The 16412-nt window shown below is 33.0% G+C and overlaps 1 protein-coding gene, 1 long non-coding RNA gene and 2 other non-coding genes across 5 annotated transcripts in view; 1 reads left to right on the forward strand and 3 right to left on the reverse strand.

Annotated features, from left to right (window-relative positions):
• Window positions 1-1460: 1460 nt before the first annotated feature.
• trnat-ugu (transfer RNA threonine (anticodon UGU)) lies at window positions 1461-1533 on the reverse strand. Its single transcript has one exon. It is a non-coding gene; the product is annotated as a tRNA-Thr (tRNA).
• An 863-nt stretch (window positions 1534-2396) lies between these two features.
• Window positions 2397-2469, reverse strand: trnat-ugu (transfer RNA threonine (anticodon UGU)). The gene has a single exon. It is a non-coding gene; the product is annotated as a tRNA-Thr (tRNA).
• Window positions 2470-7349: 4880 nt separating this feature from the next.
• On the forward strand, window positions 7350-16137 carry si:ch211-197h24.8. Its single transcript, XM_003200197.7, has 2 exons — window positions 7350-7387; window positions 13954-16137. The coding sequence occupies exon 2, from the start codon at window positions 14018-14020 to the stop codon at window positions 14894-14896; it is 879 nt and encodes a 292-aa protein (XP_003200245.1). The 5' UTR covers window positions 7350-7387; window positions 13954-14017; the 3' UTR covers window positions 14897-16137.
• Window positions 8309-16412, reverse strand: part of LOC141378207 (uncharacterized) — a 394144-nt gene continuing 386040 nt past the window's right edge. The window contains exons 2-5 of one of the 2 annotated variants that reach the window (XR_012392145.1): window positions 11895-12385; window positions 11470-11533; window positions 11064-11191; window positions 8309-10104 (exon numbers count right to left, since the gene is read on the reverse strand). This is a non-coding gene — a long non-coding RNA (uncharacterized lncRNA). Of the gene's footprint in view, window positions 10105-11063; window positions 11192-11469; window positions 11534-11728; window positions 12386-16412 lie in introns of those variants that run through there. The other variant, XR_012392146.1, reaches the window with a different exon arrangement.

Consider the following 16412-nt stretch of genomic DNA (forward strand, 5'->3'; position numbering starts at 1 on the left):
TATATATATATATATATATATATATATATATATATATTCATCTACACTTGACTTTCATATTTTAATTATTAAAAATAAAAAGGTTAAAATCAGAAGCACAGTTTAGTTTACAATAGAATTTGATTTGATAAGTGAGAGGATGATTCCTTAATGAAGTAAAATCTATTATAAAGCAAATGGTAAGTTAGGTACAGTTGAGTTTTTTATTATTTTTTTTATTTTGTGCATTAAATTATAAATATATACTTTTCTTCATATTCATATCACTATTGTAGCTTGTTAGTTATGATGAATTGTTGATGTCTTTAATGATTTTATTGCTTTATATGTACTTTATATGAGGTGTGAACTTTATATTATTACCTTATATGTCTTGCATTTCTAATAGTCTGAACACAAATACAATTATTGAGTGGATATTAGCACTTTTATGGAAAGGACAGGGGATGTATAGATCAGAATGCAAAAAGCTGTGTTGCTGCAGGCCACTTACGTGATTCACTCTTAGTACAGTAAGCCTATTTTATGCTGATATGGCGGAATATAGAAGATACAAAAATGGATTGACTCAAACCACAGCCGCTAGTGATATGATATATACATAAGACTTACATAAAGTCAGACTAACATAAGAAGAAGCTCTTGCTTTTTCTCACTTGTTTTGCAGCACATGGAACTAAGGCATTGATCTTTTATTTTCTTTAAGATTAACATACCCAGAATGAAGATCTAAGATTGTAGTATATAGATTATTTTGAATAAGATTACTTAAACTTTCGTGGACTAGTTACAGCATATATGTTAGCAATTGCTGATTTATCTTCTTTGTTTAAATAAAATATTAATTTTAAAACTTGGATCTCATTCCATCCAATTTTAGCATCAAGGAGCAATGAAAGGGAAAGTTCACCCATACAATTTAAATATTGTTTACTCTCCTTTCACTTGCTTCAAACCAGGAAAAAGTAAATCATAAAGGTTTAAAATCACTTAAGGGTGGGTAAACTGTGACTAAGTTTTAATTTTGGGGTGAACTCTCCCTTAAAGTTACAAAGATAAGCAAGAGGTACACCATAAAGAGCTTTTAAACCACCATAGATCATAGAACACAGGTCTGCATCTATTTCGTCAGTGTAAAAGTGAAACCCCACACCGTATTTCCTTGTAGTGTCACAAATCAGCAATGTAGGTCTGAGGACTGACCCTGCAGGAGCTCCTGCTAGGAGGGCCGGTGTCCTGCATATTTTGGTTCCAACTCCAATTAAAACTACCTGAACTAGCTAATCAAGCTCTTGCCTAGAAACTTCCAGGGAGGTGTGTTGAAGTAAGTCAAAGCTAAACTATGCAGGACAGTGGTCGTCCAGGAGATTGGACGCACTTGACTTTAATTGTACTGTCCATCATCATTTATGTCTGCAAAGACCTTTTATGAGCTTAAAAGCATCCATGATATATGAGTAAGGCCCCAGTGAGGATTGAACTCACGACCCCTGGTTTACAAGACCAGTGCTCTAACCACTGAGCTATAGAGCCAGAACTGAATCAGAGATCACAGATTTCAAGATTAAAATTATTCAAACGATTTTATGTTGACTTTAATAGTTAATTTTATTTCCTATTGTAGAAACAGTAATATACATTCATGAATTTCTAATTATATATATATATATATATATATATATATATATATATATATATATATATATATATATATATATATATATATATATATATATATATATATATATATATATATATATATATATATATATATATATATATATATATATATATATATATTTTTTTTTTTTTTTTTTTATGCCATTTGGATTATTTTTATACCGAAACATTACTCCAGACTTTAGAGGCACATGAATAATGAGAAATTACTCTGGTGTTAATATGGTGTTCAAACCTATTATTATTATTATTATTATTATTATTATTATTGTTGTTATTAATAATGTGAACACAGTTGTGCTTGTTAATTTGCCTTACATTTGATGGGTTAGAGAAGGGTGGTTTGGGTAAAGTAGGACTAAAGAATTTTTCACACTAAATTTTCCACCTTAATACCCAGGACAAACAGAATCAGATTCTAGCTTCATGTTTTACACTTACGTTACACAAGATGAACATTTAATTCTGGATGTTCATATACAATTTTTTATGATATACATCCCTAAACTCTTATTAACATTCTGGTTTAAATATTTGAAATGTTGATTAGAGTTTATAACAGCGCAAATGTAACTAGTTTTCATGAAGTAGGGATGGTGACTGATGAGAAAGCCAATCATGTCATATTGTCTCTCTCTTTCTCTTCTATTCTGCATTGCTAGATAAGGAGACAATAATTTTGAGAACTTATCAAAAGCAATTTGACCATGTTCTTCAGGCCCCAGTGAGGATTGAACTCACGACCCCTGGTTTACAAGACCAGTGCTCTAACCACTGAGCTATGGAGCCAGGCACAATGTCAATCAACTTTTACAAGACAGAGAATGGGATTCTTTACATCTCATCTTTGTGTTGGTATTCTGACACAACTGGCAGGATTGCTCAGAATGACACAGTGCTTTACATTATATTATTATTATGTTGTTGTTTAAGTCAATAAAGAATTTACTAGTAGTATAAAGCCAAAATCCAAAAAAACCCATTTTAATTACTTTACACTTTCAGTGATGAGAAATTTAGCTACAGTGGATTTCTTAACCGCATCTGATCAATCAAATCAAAGCAGAATATAATCCACAATGGCGATTGAGTGAAATTAATCGAAAAGGAATTTACATTTGATATGAGTTTGTAGGTCGCTCTGCGTTCCTCAACACAGCAAGGCAAGGCAAGTTTATTTATATAGCACATTTCAAACACAGTGGCAATTCAAAGTGCTTTACATAAACAAGAGTAAAAAAGACAGGTTTAAGAACATAAAAAACAAACAATAAAAATTATTAAAAACAGATTAAAATACGTTAAAACAGGTTATAAAACAATGAAATAGAAAAAGAAAAACACAATAGTATGATCTGTCGGACGTAGCACAGTGCTCATTCGGTAAAGGCACAGCTAAACAGATGTGTTTTCAGTCTTGATTTAAATGTGCCTAATGTTGGAGCACATCTGATCATTTCTGGAAGCTGATTCCAGCAGCGAGGGGCGTAGTGGCTGAAAGCTGATTCACCCTGCTTTGATTGAGCTCTTGGAATTTCTAGTTTATTTGATACACTCCAGCAGATATCACTAACAACATTGTTTCAAGTTAAAGACTTTTGGTTGGTTGTAACAGATGACCACTCCACACATGGCTGTGTAGGTCAAAGCATGTCTCTAGTGATTATTTAGGGGACAACCAAGATTCAGTTTTTGACCTAAAGTGGTCCACTAAAGACATATATCACCACTTTCAGTGCCTGGTTATCTGAAGATGTCAGCTGTGTCCTGGGAGTAGCTATTCATTTGACTGAAGCCAGTATCTGCAAACACACACACAGAATTCACAGCTTCTTCAAGGTTGAATGGTTTTGGCCTGTACTCTTATCAGGGACTTTCCCAAAACATACAGACAGTGAGTGCAGTTTCTCGGAGGGATAGAAAAAGCAACTTAATTCTTTAGTTTAGGTTTATGGGGGTATTAAATGTTTCTTAGATTTTATTATGGTATACAGTATTATTACAACATTCACCTATGCTGCAAAAATGTTACAATAACCAATTAAAACAGCGTATTGTTTTATTCTAATACATATTCAGAGTAAAGAAATATTTTACACTAATTACATTTCAAAAGGATGATAAAGTTGATGCTCAATTTAATAAAGAAGCTATGTTGTTGGTTGTTGTGGGTAGGGTGCAGTTGGTGCCCCCTGATAGTATCTCTGTGCGTGGGTCCTTTTCGTCCTAACTTAACCAACTTAGTGGTGACCCTGACATGAGCTCAACTATGTCTAGATGGAAGAATATTTCTGCTTAGCACATTAAAAAGCACACTAGTACTGAAATATTGCAATATATATTGAGATATAACTAATAGAAAATGTATGATACCAAATAATAAAATAAGATACATAATTCCACATCACACGAAAAATAGGCCCACACAGAATCTGCATGCGCAGAAATCAGCAAATTTCCACAGATTTTTGGCCAATAATGAAGTCTATTAATTTACTTGTGTAAATGTGTGTAAATTTATATTTATTTAGTTTTAAAATTAATTTCAGTCATATTATTGACTAATATGAAAGTGTTCATATGATTTATTTACAATACAGTTTGTAAAGTAATATTTTCTGGCTTTTAGTAGCTTTATTATAAGATAGATTGCTTTGTTTACCAAATAAGTGGATCTAGATGAATTTTCATTGTAAACATTAATTTTTAAAAGTTGAAAAGGTATTATTTTTATTTCACATATTAAGTTACGATACTTGATCATTTTACAATAAAATTATTCCACATAAATCATAAATCTGCAGATTAAAAAAAAACAAATTTCAGCAAAAATAGCAAAAAAATGTCCACAGATTCTGTCTAGGTAACACAACAGTTAAGCCTCATTAGTAAACAATAATACATTCAAATCAACAGTGAGAAAAAACAACATATTAATTATTGACTGCATTTTAGAAAATATTTATGACTTTTGATTTTAATGCATTATTTTTACTTTTTAACTTTATTTCTAGATTGTTTTGTGAAAACATAACATTAAATAGTGTATAAAATGCATATTTATTAACAAAATGTTATCAGTTTTTTACCCCATCCCAATTCCCCCCTCCTTCCAACCAGAACATGCATCAAAATCATTTGCAAACAATGCAATACAATGATTAGGCGGCACAATCTATGTCAGCCAGACTAATGGAATAATCAACAAAATAGAATGACAAGTAAAAAGGAAGAAAAAATCAAAGAGACACTGTTAAAATATATATCCAAGTAAAGGGCCTCATATTTTCATCTTCAGTTTGCCAAATCTATAGTGAAACGTAACCCTACCAGCTTGAGGGCAGAAACATCAGCTAACCATTTAAAACTTGGAGGTGGTTATTAGGCTTTAACTAAGATAAATATAAACTTCACCTAAGATTAATAAATGTTTTTGTGAGTTTTGATTAATTATCTGATGTTAATAAATGGAGCCTTGCACAGTGCTCACTAACAATAAATATTCACAGAACATACAGTCAATACCTCCTGCAGCAAGAAGTTGGTGATGTGATGAGTATCTACTTCCAAATCAACAATTCAAATATGCTTTAAAGACACTCTAAAAGTTTAAACAATGTCATTTTTTACATTTTGTTTTAGTTTTTTAAGTGCCGATGAGAACAATAATGTGTGTGTTTCTAACAATGGTATATTGAATATCTGCATGGCAGACCCCCTAGAATTTCACAAAGCTCGAGCTATTTACATGTGATGGAAATGCAAAGATGCGATTAGACATAGTGGTGGAAATTCATTTATATTCTTAGATATATCACATATATAAGGTTAAGACACCTAACATAAACATAAAATGGCCTGATAGGAAGCCAAAATTGAAGTATAGACAAGTAAGAATCCAATACAGGGAAAAGATGACTATAATCCATGATGCATGTTTATAGTGATCTCGTAAGCAGTACAGGGGAGAAACCAGATAAAAGGGAGAGCACACTGTGTTCAGTGTCACTTGCATTCTACACAAACTGTCGTTGCTGTATGATTGTGACCTTCTGTGCAAAGAATAAAAGCTTTAACAGACACTTTGGGTAAGACATTGGGCCCTATCATACACCCGGTGCAAAGCGCGACGCAATTGTTGTTTGCTAGTTTCAGCTCGGCACAAGAGTGGTTTTGATATTTTGCGCCACGCTGTTTAAATAGCAAATGCATTAGCGCTTCCCTATCCACGAGAGTGAAAGCGAAAGTACGCAATGAGGAGGCTCATCTCTCATTCTCTCGCTGTAGATGCTCTGTTTAACTGTTTTCTCTCTAGTGAAGTGTTCAGTTTTTCCAATAACAAAGTCCGCCATGTAAATAGATCTCTAAAAAACCTGAGATTCTATTGTTAGTAAAGAAATTACTCAACTGGCCATGGGTAGGGAGCACCTGGGAGAGCTGAGACCCTATTTGTGGAGTCCTGACATCCGCAACATTGACTCTCTCCCTCTGTTTAAATGCTCATCTGTTCAAAATGAATTAATCTTTTTTTAACTGCATACTACATTCTGTATCGTCTTTTATTTGATCATCTTCTCTGTTTTATACTGTTGGTTCACTTTTAAATTATTAAATTATGTATCTGATGTATTTAAAATAATTGAATTGTGTGTGTTTGTGTGTGTGTGTATGTATATATATATATATATATATCCTATATATTGTACAGTAACATTGGGTTTCTTGAAAGGCGCTTTAAATAAAATGTATTATTATTAATATTTAAAAATGCAAAATTTTAAAATAAAAAATGCATGGAACTTAGCAAATAATTGAAATTATTATTGTTAATAATTTTAGTATTTAGCCTACTGTTTGACTTCTTAATTATTTATCACCATCCAGCACCGCACACATCTCTCAGAGAACCATAGATAGGCAAAACCATGTGCTTAAGCATGTTCAAATAGTTTGCAATTGTTGTTCATTTTGGAGGTAAAGTCGTGTTACAACTGCTGTCATCTGTTCAGCAATATAATTTTTATTTTATTTTTTTATTATAATGCAAGATAGAACATTAAAAAAGATATAGCGATGAACAAAGAGGGTTACATAAATAAAATCCCAGCCAACTAAACAAGTTTAAATGATTTAAACCAAGAAAGAGTTTTACATGCAATATTAGCTATTTCTGAAAATAAAAAAGAAAGCCAAAACTGTTCCCAGTCTGTCATCAAATATATTATTTCAAAAACCTATGAACTGTTAATAACCAAGCGAATATCTTTGTTTGGCATAGAACTGAGAAGAGTTTGGTCAACAAAAATGTTTGTGTTGTCAAAAATAAAATAATCTAAAAAACCTTTGAGGCCAGATTTGAGGAAAGGTAAAACACAATTATGGCTTGCACAAAAACTACGGCATATTTTTTTCGGGGAACAGGAAAAGAAACTGTCGAATACATTTTTCAGTTTAGCAGTCTATGGTTCAGACCGTTCAGACACGCTCAGTCACAGTCATGTCATAATTTGACGATACACAGACGCGGATTGGACAGCCCAGCAAGAAGCTCTTTTTAACACGTACTGTGATTGGTTGATGCACATGCCTGTCAGAGGGTATTATGGGATAATTGGCCAATGAAAGCTCTGATGGAGATCCGAGTTTATGGTTTGGCCGCCAGACTTTTTACACTACAATACACACAGAGCAAGATTACTACACGTTGGTGAGTAACTAATATTTTGTATTTATACAAATAAATAGCTATTTTACATCACCTATTTTTTTTTATTTAAAACTGTATTTAATTTCGATGGTTATTAAACATAGGATTATATGGAATTAAATAAATAATACTTCACTGTCGATTTTGTAATTAAATTGCTGTGCGCTAGATTACATGCTGTATTACGAAATTAATTTTTAGAAACAAAACAGATGGTTGATTATCTGTGCAAGAAGAATGAGGGAGTGAAACCTTTGTTGCTATTTTATCCTTCAGACATGTTTCTCGTCCGTTAGACCACATCCCCTTTTCGATTTCTTGACACGCCAGGTTGCCTAAACCAAATGCCTTGCCTTTTTGTTGATGATCAAATAACGTAGGCACACTGTAAACTTAATGAGAATATGTTTCAAGCATTAATAAATTGACATCACTCAGTCTACTTTTTATCACTGTAGTAATTTTTTAGCACGCTGTAATTGAGCTAAAAAAATCATCTTGTGAGCACAGAATTAGAAAGGTCCCAGCCGGCATTTCAACGGTGATTCAACGTTGAATCAACGTCAGGTCTATGGTTGGATCAACGTTGAATTACCTTTCGATTTTGCAAATTGGATCAACGTTTATATAGTGACGTTGTTTCACCGTCGGACCACCACCGGTGATTCACCGTTGAAATCACAACGTTGTTTCACCTCTTACCTTCTTCATGGGTGAATTGTGGTCGTTTTGTAGACGTTGAATGAAGGTTGAATTACCTTTCGATTTTGCAAATTGGATCAACGTTGATACCGTGACGTTGTTTCACCGTCATACATTTCAACGTAAGTTAAATAGAAATTACATACAACGCAAAGTCCATAAATATAGCAAACAATTTTTTACTAATAAAAAATACACGACACAAATACACAACTTAGTCTGTGTATCAATTTATTTAATACACACCTCATTATTTCATTTATTCTAAATATACAGCAACATTTACAGCATACATAGTTCATTAAAACCATGCAGGTTACTATACATGCTGTACAGTCAAATACAGAAAAAAGGCATACAATTAAATAGTCACTTTTTAATTAGGTTTCATGAATTAAAGTTAATGTTTACTAACATGAACAAAGAACAAATACTTGTACAGCATTTATTAGTCATTTAATTAATTGAAATATGTCCCGATGCTATTAAAATCAAAATGTATGCTTGTGAACATTAATGCACTGAGCTGACATGAACTGTACTTTTTTATATGAAAGATGCTTCATTGCTCTTTGTTCTTGTTAGTAAATACATTAACACTTACTAATACAACCTTATTGTAAAGTGTTACCGTCTTCAGAAAGACAGATACTAACTAAATTAAACTAAGTAACTAAACTACGCTTCAACCATCACAGTCTCCAAAATACAATTCCGTTTACAAAGTTTACAAAATACCCATTTTTAAAGTGGCTGCAGTAAAAAAATAAATTAAAATACATCACTCACAACTAAGAATCACAAGTGAAATACATTACATCTGTTTGAGGTTTTATAGGTTGAGAGAAACACTTGAGGTAAAAGATGGCACTGGGGACAAAGAATCAAGTGTAAAACACTAAAACATCTATATCAGTCTAGCACTTAAATACATATTTATTTCTCAAACACCAGGTGAGTTTCCTACAAAATCAATAATGAGGTTTGCTATTCCAATTCATTGTAAATGAATGGCTTCACTTTCACAATAGTGAAAACTCATGCTATAATCTAAACCTGACATTACTCCTTCACTTTGCATGCTAAATATTTAGTAGTTTTTTTTTTTTTTTGTATAAAGTACATCTATTGTGTTTAGCATTACTGCAGCAAAACTGAGCACCTGTGACAGTGGAACATAGACAAATATTTCAGTAAATCATCAAGAAAATGTGTAGAATATATGGTTTGATTCTCTCTTACAAACACAACAGTAAAAGCAATTTGTTATTCCATTATTATTATTAGTATCATAAAAATTGCATGTTCACAGGGGTCTTATAATAATGGCTCACATTTGTGAATGTAGGACCACTATTTCACTATTACATGTCACATTAAGTGTTCATATAGGTTCTGTTATTAATTACTTGTGTCATACCAGAGACTTGTTAATCTTCAGAACACAAACTAAAATATTTTAGATTAAATGCCTCATCCTATACAGACAGCAATGGTCCCAAGATGGTCATTGTCAAGATAAGGCACAAAACACATTGTCAAAACGTTCCATGTGACTTCAGTGATTTCAACTGTGAACATACCAAGCTCCAACAACACTTTAGTGAGGCAAAACAAAACAGTAAATACAAATGTGTTTGCATATATCTCTCCCGCATCAGATCAGCGTGTGTTTACTACGAGCAGTATGCACACACCATGACCTGTTGTGGCAAAGGCAAACAAGTTATTTTTACAGTACTTACTGTGATTTAACCTTTATGACAAATGTACTGGACCTGTTACTATACCTGATATATCACTATCTTTTATGAACACAAATTTCACTGTAACGGGTGCTGTTGTTTTGCTCCAGTTACACCTTTAGAGAACACCGTACTAGTCAGACATCCATACAAAAGCAGAGAGTTTGGTCTTGTGTAGCAGAACTGCAATAGATGTCTGTCTGTCTAGGCTGACACTGGTTTAGGCCATCAGTATGTCCTTGATGCCCTCAAATGGAGCTTCCAGAAAACCTGCAATAAATGAAATACGAGGTTACAACTAAGTTGGTATCAGCTATTATACAAAGTGCAATTCAAATATTTATTTTTATTGAATCTAAATTTGTCCTATAATATCGCCACACTCAATAATTTTGACTCATCCATCTGAATATTCCTAACTAAGAGAAGTGAAGAATTAGGTGTGATGTCGTCAGGAAGCCCTTCGCCACCACCGGTGCCAGCATTTCCAGAATTCAAATTTCAGATTCTTAAAAAAATTGCTTTTTTTTTTTTTTTTTTTTTTTAACCAAGGCTGCAGTAAAGAATCATGAAACATTCAACACATCTAATAATTACAAGTTGTTGTAAACAATTACATGTACTGTAAAAGCTGTTTGAAGCTTTTTAGACAAGGTTGAGAAAAACTCTAGAAGGAGTAGCACTTCTGTAAAAGTCTGCATATAGGACAGAGAATAAAAGGGATAGTTAAAAATTTGTATTCTGTCGTCATTTACTGACCACATTGAACACAAAAGAAGATATTTTGAAGAAAGCTGCATATCTATTTAACCATTGACTTCTATAGTATTTTTTTCTACTATGGAGGTCAATGTTTACAGGTTTTTTTTTTTTTCAGAATAGCCTCTTTTGTGTTCAACAAAATAAACTCATAATGGTTTTAAACCATTTGGGGAGTAAAATGTGAGAAAATTTTCATTCTTGGGTGAACTATCCCTTTCAGTTGGAAAACACCAGAATTCTTAAGTAGACCCTTTTCGCAAGACAGATGATGCATTTCATTTGTCATCTTAATCCTCAAGTTTTTAATATTTAGATTTAAATAGCATGTTTATTTATTTGTTTTAATGACATTTAATAAAACAACTTCTCAATGACATCACATGTACTGGACCTGCTACACATGTATCACTATTTTTTTGAATACAAATTTCACTGTAACGGGTGCTGTTGTTTTGCTCCAGTAATACCTTTAGAGAACACAGTAGCAGTCAAGACATCCATACAAAAGCCTTGGCATGGAGTAGCAGAACTGCAGTCTGTCCAGGCTGACACAGGTTTAGGCCATCTGCGTGTTCTTGATGCCCCTCAACTGGACCTTCCAGAAAACTCAGAAAGTTAAAACCCATTACACCTTTTATCTGCTACTAAACAAAGTATAATTTAAGCATTAATTTCTCACTAAATACATATTTGTTCCCCAATACTGTCACATAGTATAACATCACAACATGATTTCACAATAATAATATCAATATAACAATATAATATCACAACATAGCCTAACAATCAATAAACAAACAGATTAGAAAGAGAATATCACCAACCAAAGCACCAAGAAGATTTAACAGATAGTTAAAGGTAAAGTAAACTTACATGGACAAAGCCTTTTCCATTCAATGCTGTGCAAGTTAGTGCGTCTCTGGAGTAAGTTACATGTCTAAAAGCAAAAACAACAACAACAACAGTGAAACGACAGCAGTTAACTTTGTAATAATAACACTAATAATACAGCGTATAAAATGGATATTGTTTTATAACGTTGCTCAGTAACTTTAAACTGCGTTTGGAGTTTATCGCTTTGAATTTGCCATAAAAACGCTCATTTAGACTAACGTTGAACATGTGACATTACCTCGAGGTTAGCTGCGCGTCACCGGAGCGCAAACAAGACTAAAAACAAACTGGAAAGTTTTAAATGCTTCAAAATTCGAAACACTACACCTCAAAAGTCACGTTTAAGATACACTGACAAAATCGGGGGGTAAATAAAACGTTAAAGCATCTAAAAACACGCTTACCTCTGAATTCTGCTGCAGGTCAGGTGTTCGTAATTAAGTGAAGTGAAGCGCTGCGCGTGGCCGCGTGCGCGGAGTCCTCCAATACCATGGTAACCAAACATGTTGAATGTTGGGTGAAGCCATGACGTTAATTCAACATACAGATCATGATAAAAAAATGTCAACGTTGATTTGTACAACGATTTCTGTAACTTTTTCCAACCATTTATCATTCAACATTGTTTCAACATTAAAGCAACAACTGACATATTTTCAACCACATTTCAACGTTGAAGCCTTGTCATATGCAGGCTGTTTTTCAACCATTCAACATTAAACGTTCTATCAACATTATTTCAACGTTCAAAACACAACTGACCTTATTTCAACCATATTTCAACGTTGAAGGTCGGTCGTGTGCCGGCTGGGGTAATATTAATTAATATTAAACAATATTAATTCATGTTTATTATATTGATAATAATAATAGGATACAAAATAAGAATTTTGTACTTTCAGCCAAGAAACACAGATTTGGAACTCGTGACTGAGAGTGTGAAATAAAGTCAGTAACTATTAATTTTTTTAATTAATAAAAGCACCGTAAAATAAGTAATTTGTCCATGACATATTACCTTTATCAGATTATTCATGATGTAGCCCATGTAGGCCTGGATTTTTTGTTTCTTCAGCAACAAATAACAACAACAGACCTTTTTTGTTTACAAAATGGGTGCTTGAAATATCCACACTAAAGTTTACTTGGACAAACATTCGTATAAAACAATCTGTAAGTACTCAAGAAAACAATTTTCAATCTTAACACACTTGTTTACTTATAAGTCATAAATGACCCAGTCATAATTTTAGCTGCAAAAAAGATCTAATTAATGTTTTTAACTTAAAGGTGATTTTTACCAAAATGAAACCACCGCTGGAAAAAAATAATCATTTATATTTTCAAAAAGACTGTACACATTTAGTGTATAACAGTTGGCTTACTATTTTTACACCACCAGTACTATTGTCACACACACACACACACACACACACACACACACACACACACACACACACACACACACACACACACACACACACAATAATAATAATAATCTGCTTCTTTAACATTTATGAATACTGTCTTGCTACTACACCAACTACTACACTATTGGCGCCAACGTGTCGTCAGCTTTGAAAACATTAGTTGATTACCTGAACTAAAATGTCTGAAGTTGAGTGAACAAAAAAACTCTTCTGGAAAGCGGTAAGAAATAAAACATTATCAGAGCAAACAAACATAATCAATTGAAAAAAAAAAAAAAAAAACTAAAACAGAGACAAATGTTAACAAAACATTTATTAAACAAAGAATTGGAAACAGGACAGGAGGTAAAACAACAATAATGGTAAACAGGAAAAGGGTCAAAACATGGCAGAACAGGGAAAATGCTTTGTAATGCTTCACTGTGAAGCATGCCTTCCTGCTTTTTTTATTCATTTAATCTATGTTTACTCAACTTTAGGCATTCCAGTTCTGCAAACAACATTTTTTTAGTTGTAATCTTATGTTAGCTCAACTTAATATTTTGTATTACTGACAAATATTTTTAGGTCAGTGCAGCTGATGTTTTCAAAAGCTAGTGTATGTTCTGGTCCTCCATGTTGGGGGTTGATTGTTGGACTAACAACCAACGTCATAAAAACTAGATACCAGTATAGTGTGGCTGAATATCAACTTCAATGAAAATTGTCGCTGGGAAAAGTAAATAAGTCTTGTTAAAACTATTAGCACATTTACATGGTCTTTTAGCATTAGAAATATGCCTTTTACTTTAGTCAAAAATGAAGGCTGCCCACTGATCAAACATTGACACAATACTTCACACTTATGGGGGAAAACATTCAGCATTTGTGATGAAAATGAGATTGTTTCTGTATGCATAATTGATTTGTGGATTGCAATGAAATGTAGCTGCTTTATATTAGCCGTTTAATTTTTCACAGGGTTATCAATATTTGTTGAATTCAATTGAAGATTGTGTACATGATCAAATATGCACAATTTGTGTTCCTCCAGTGCAACAAGGCATAAGACTCAGCAGTGACTTAATCTGAAAAGCTGCTTTTCTCAACCTGAAGAAATGATTCGCATCAATGAGAGGAGATGCAAGGAACGGTTCTACGAGGGGGAGCACCTAAAGATTTGGGATCTCCAAAGATATAGAATACCGAACAACTACATCTATAACTCAGTCCCAGCTTATCCTGAGGGAGTGGAATTTCACATTTCAAGGCTTCGGCATGACACTAACCTCCGAGGATACCATGGCATCTGTAATTCTTCAGGGTTTAAAAAGCCGACAGAAAGCGACTCACCTGAACGTGATCTTGTATGGTGGAGCCCAGACATTTCCAGACGTGATATTACAGCTGCTGAGGAGCAATACTTGGATAAGGAAGAGATTGAGTACCCAGAGAAACAATTCCTGCACAAATTTACATCTTCCCCAGCCTTTCTGTCCTCCTCTCGGCTGGGGAACTTCCGTTTCAGCATGCCAATCCATGACTTGTTTGAGAGCTACAAGGAACAGTTCTGTGCAGACCTAAGGCCCCACATTCGCATTTTTGAGACTGTGGTGTATAAGCAGGAAGTGATGTATTCTATTGTGATTCACTCACCTTCTGCAAGAGACCTGTTTTCGAAGTATCCTCTGCTCAAGGATACTCCCAATGCAGTATGTGTGTTTCGTCATGGCAACATTATCTGGCGTCCACAGGCAATGAGTAAAAGACACAGTTTCCGACTGTCTTGTAACATGCAAGCTATCCGGATAGCAACAGCGTACAGGGAAGATTACGTGTGGGACAACATTGGAGTGGCATTTCATGTTCCACATGGAAAAACCTTGAGCTTCACTAAGAAAACTCTGACTAAGAGTTTAAGACTCTGTAAAGGAGCTGAACCAAAAAGTCACAATGAAGAGTTTGTGACATGTGAGTTTGACCTGATCAGACCATAGAGTGAATATGCCAAATGACCCATTACTGCATTGCTTTCTCCTTTTGTTTTCACATTTTATTTGCATTGTTTTCTCTTATTTTAGTGTGTGTAGAATGTCTAAGTGGAAGCATCTGTTTGTGAATTTCAAAGTATTGTATGAGTGGAATCTCCTCTCATTCTGTTCCTGATTTAGTCTGCAGAGATATTCTAACTACACAGAAAAAGATAGAGGGAAAAAGATTTCTTCATTATGTAAGATAGACGTTTTTATTCCACACTTTAATTGAACCAGTCACTGTTAAATTGAAATGTAGAAGTTAAGAAGTTATTTAAAAGTTATAGAGGCTATAAATACAGCACTCAGCATAATTGAGTACACCCCATTTTGAAAATGAATATTTGTATCCATTTCTCAGTGATTATAGGCAATGTAATTTGTTGCATTTAAACAAAACAGTTATTGATTAGTTATTGATTAGTATTAATTAGTTATTAACAAGAGTTATTAACAAGAGTTATTAATCATATATATAAATATTTATTAAAATAATATTTAGTCACCAAACATATTTAGAAATTGAAAGATAATACAATTAAATTCAAGCAAAATATTGCCTCTTGTTTCTTCGTCTTTTTTAAATTAGTATTTAATATTTTTCTATAATATTTGGGTGTGCTAGTTTTTGGACCGCTATCGTACGTTATTTTGTTAGATAACCTCCAGATTTGGTTTCAGTACTGACTAATCTAATGTTTATGCACAAATATAATATTGTATAGCTTACTATTAAAAATATATGAATTTAAAAGATTTGTGAGGGGTGTACTTTTATATGCTGAGCACTGTCTCTTAATGCATATATATTGTATTACTATACATTGGTAACACAAAAATAAAACAAATCCTACAAAACAAATAGTGGTCTAATGTGCCCCCAACGCAAATCCTATGCATTATTGTTTATAAGTATTACAACTGAAAAAAGAATGAGTGTTCATTTCATTTTTTATCATGTACACTGAAAAATGTGGTTGATGTTTTTTTTAACAACCATTTCACTATTTTGAGAATATGTTGATGTTTTTCCATGTTGCCTAAATAAACCACAGATATGAGGAAATTATTTGTGGCATACTTTATTTAATGTTTTTACCTAACTTATGTTTTTTTTTTTAGGAAACTTGCAGACAAAAATTATGTTTCTTAATCTGTTTTGAATAACTCCCTGTGACATACTTCTTAAATAAATGCCTCAAAATAATGACTGAAGTTTATTTTCTTCTTTCAGTTACTCTCTATTAATACTTCTCTGGTTGACTCACTCAGCTTGAAAAAAAAAAACACTGGTGGTTTTGGGGTGTTTCCACTTCTCAAAAGAAACCGTCAACACACAAGATTATGACCTAAAGTTTTAAACATTTGGTACATTTTTAAATCTTAAAGATTAATATGGAATTATGAATGTGTAATATAAATAATATCATATAAAAGTGTTTTTTGTTTTGTTTTTGTTTTTACATTTATATCTTTATTC

This window comes from Danio rerio, chromosome 16 (genome assembly GCF_049306965.1).
Source record: "Danio rerio strain Tuebingen ecotype United States chromosome 16, GRCz12tu, whole genome shotgun sequence".
In the NCBI taxonomy this organism is placed as follows: domain Eukaryota; kingdom Metazoa; phylum Chordata; class Actinopteri; order Cypriniformes; family Danionidae; genus Danio; species Danio rerio.

Bases quoted from the DNA above. Each gene is read 5' to 3' on its own strand.
- si:ch211-197h24.8 (XM_003200197.7), top strand. From the start codon at position 14,018: ATGATTCGCATCAATGAGAGGAGATGCAAGGAACGGTTCTACGAGGGG.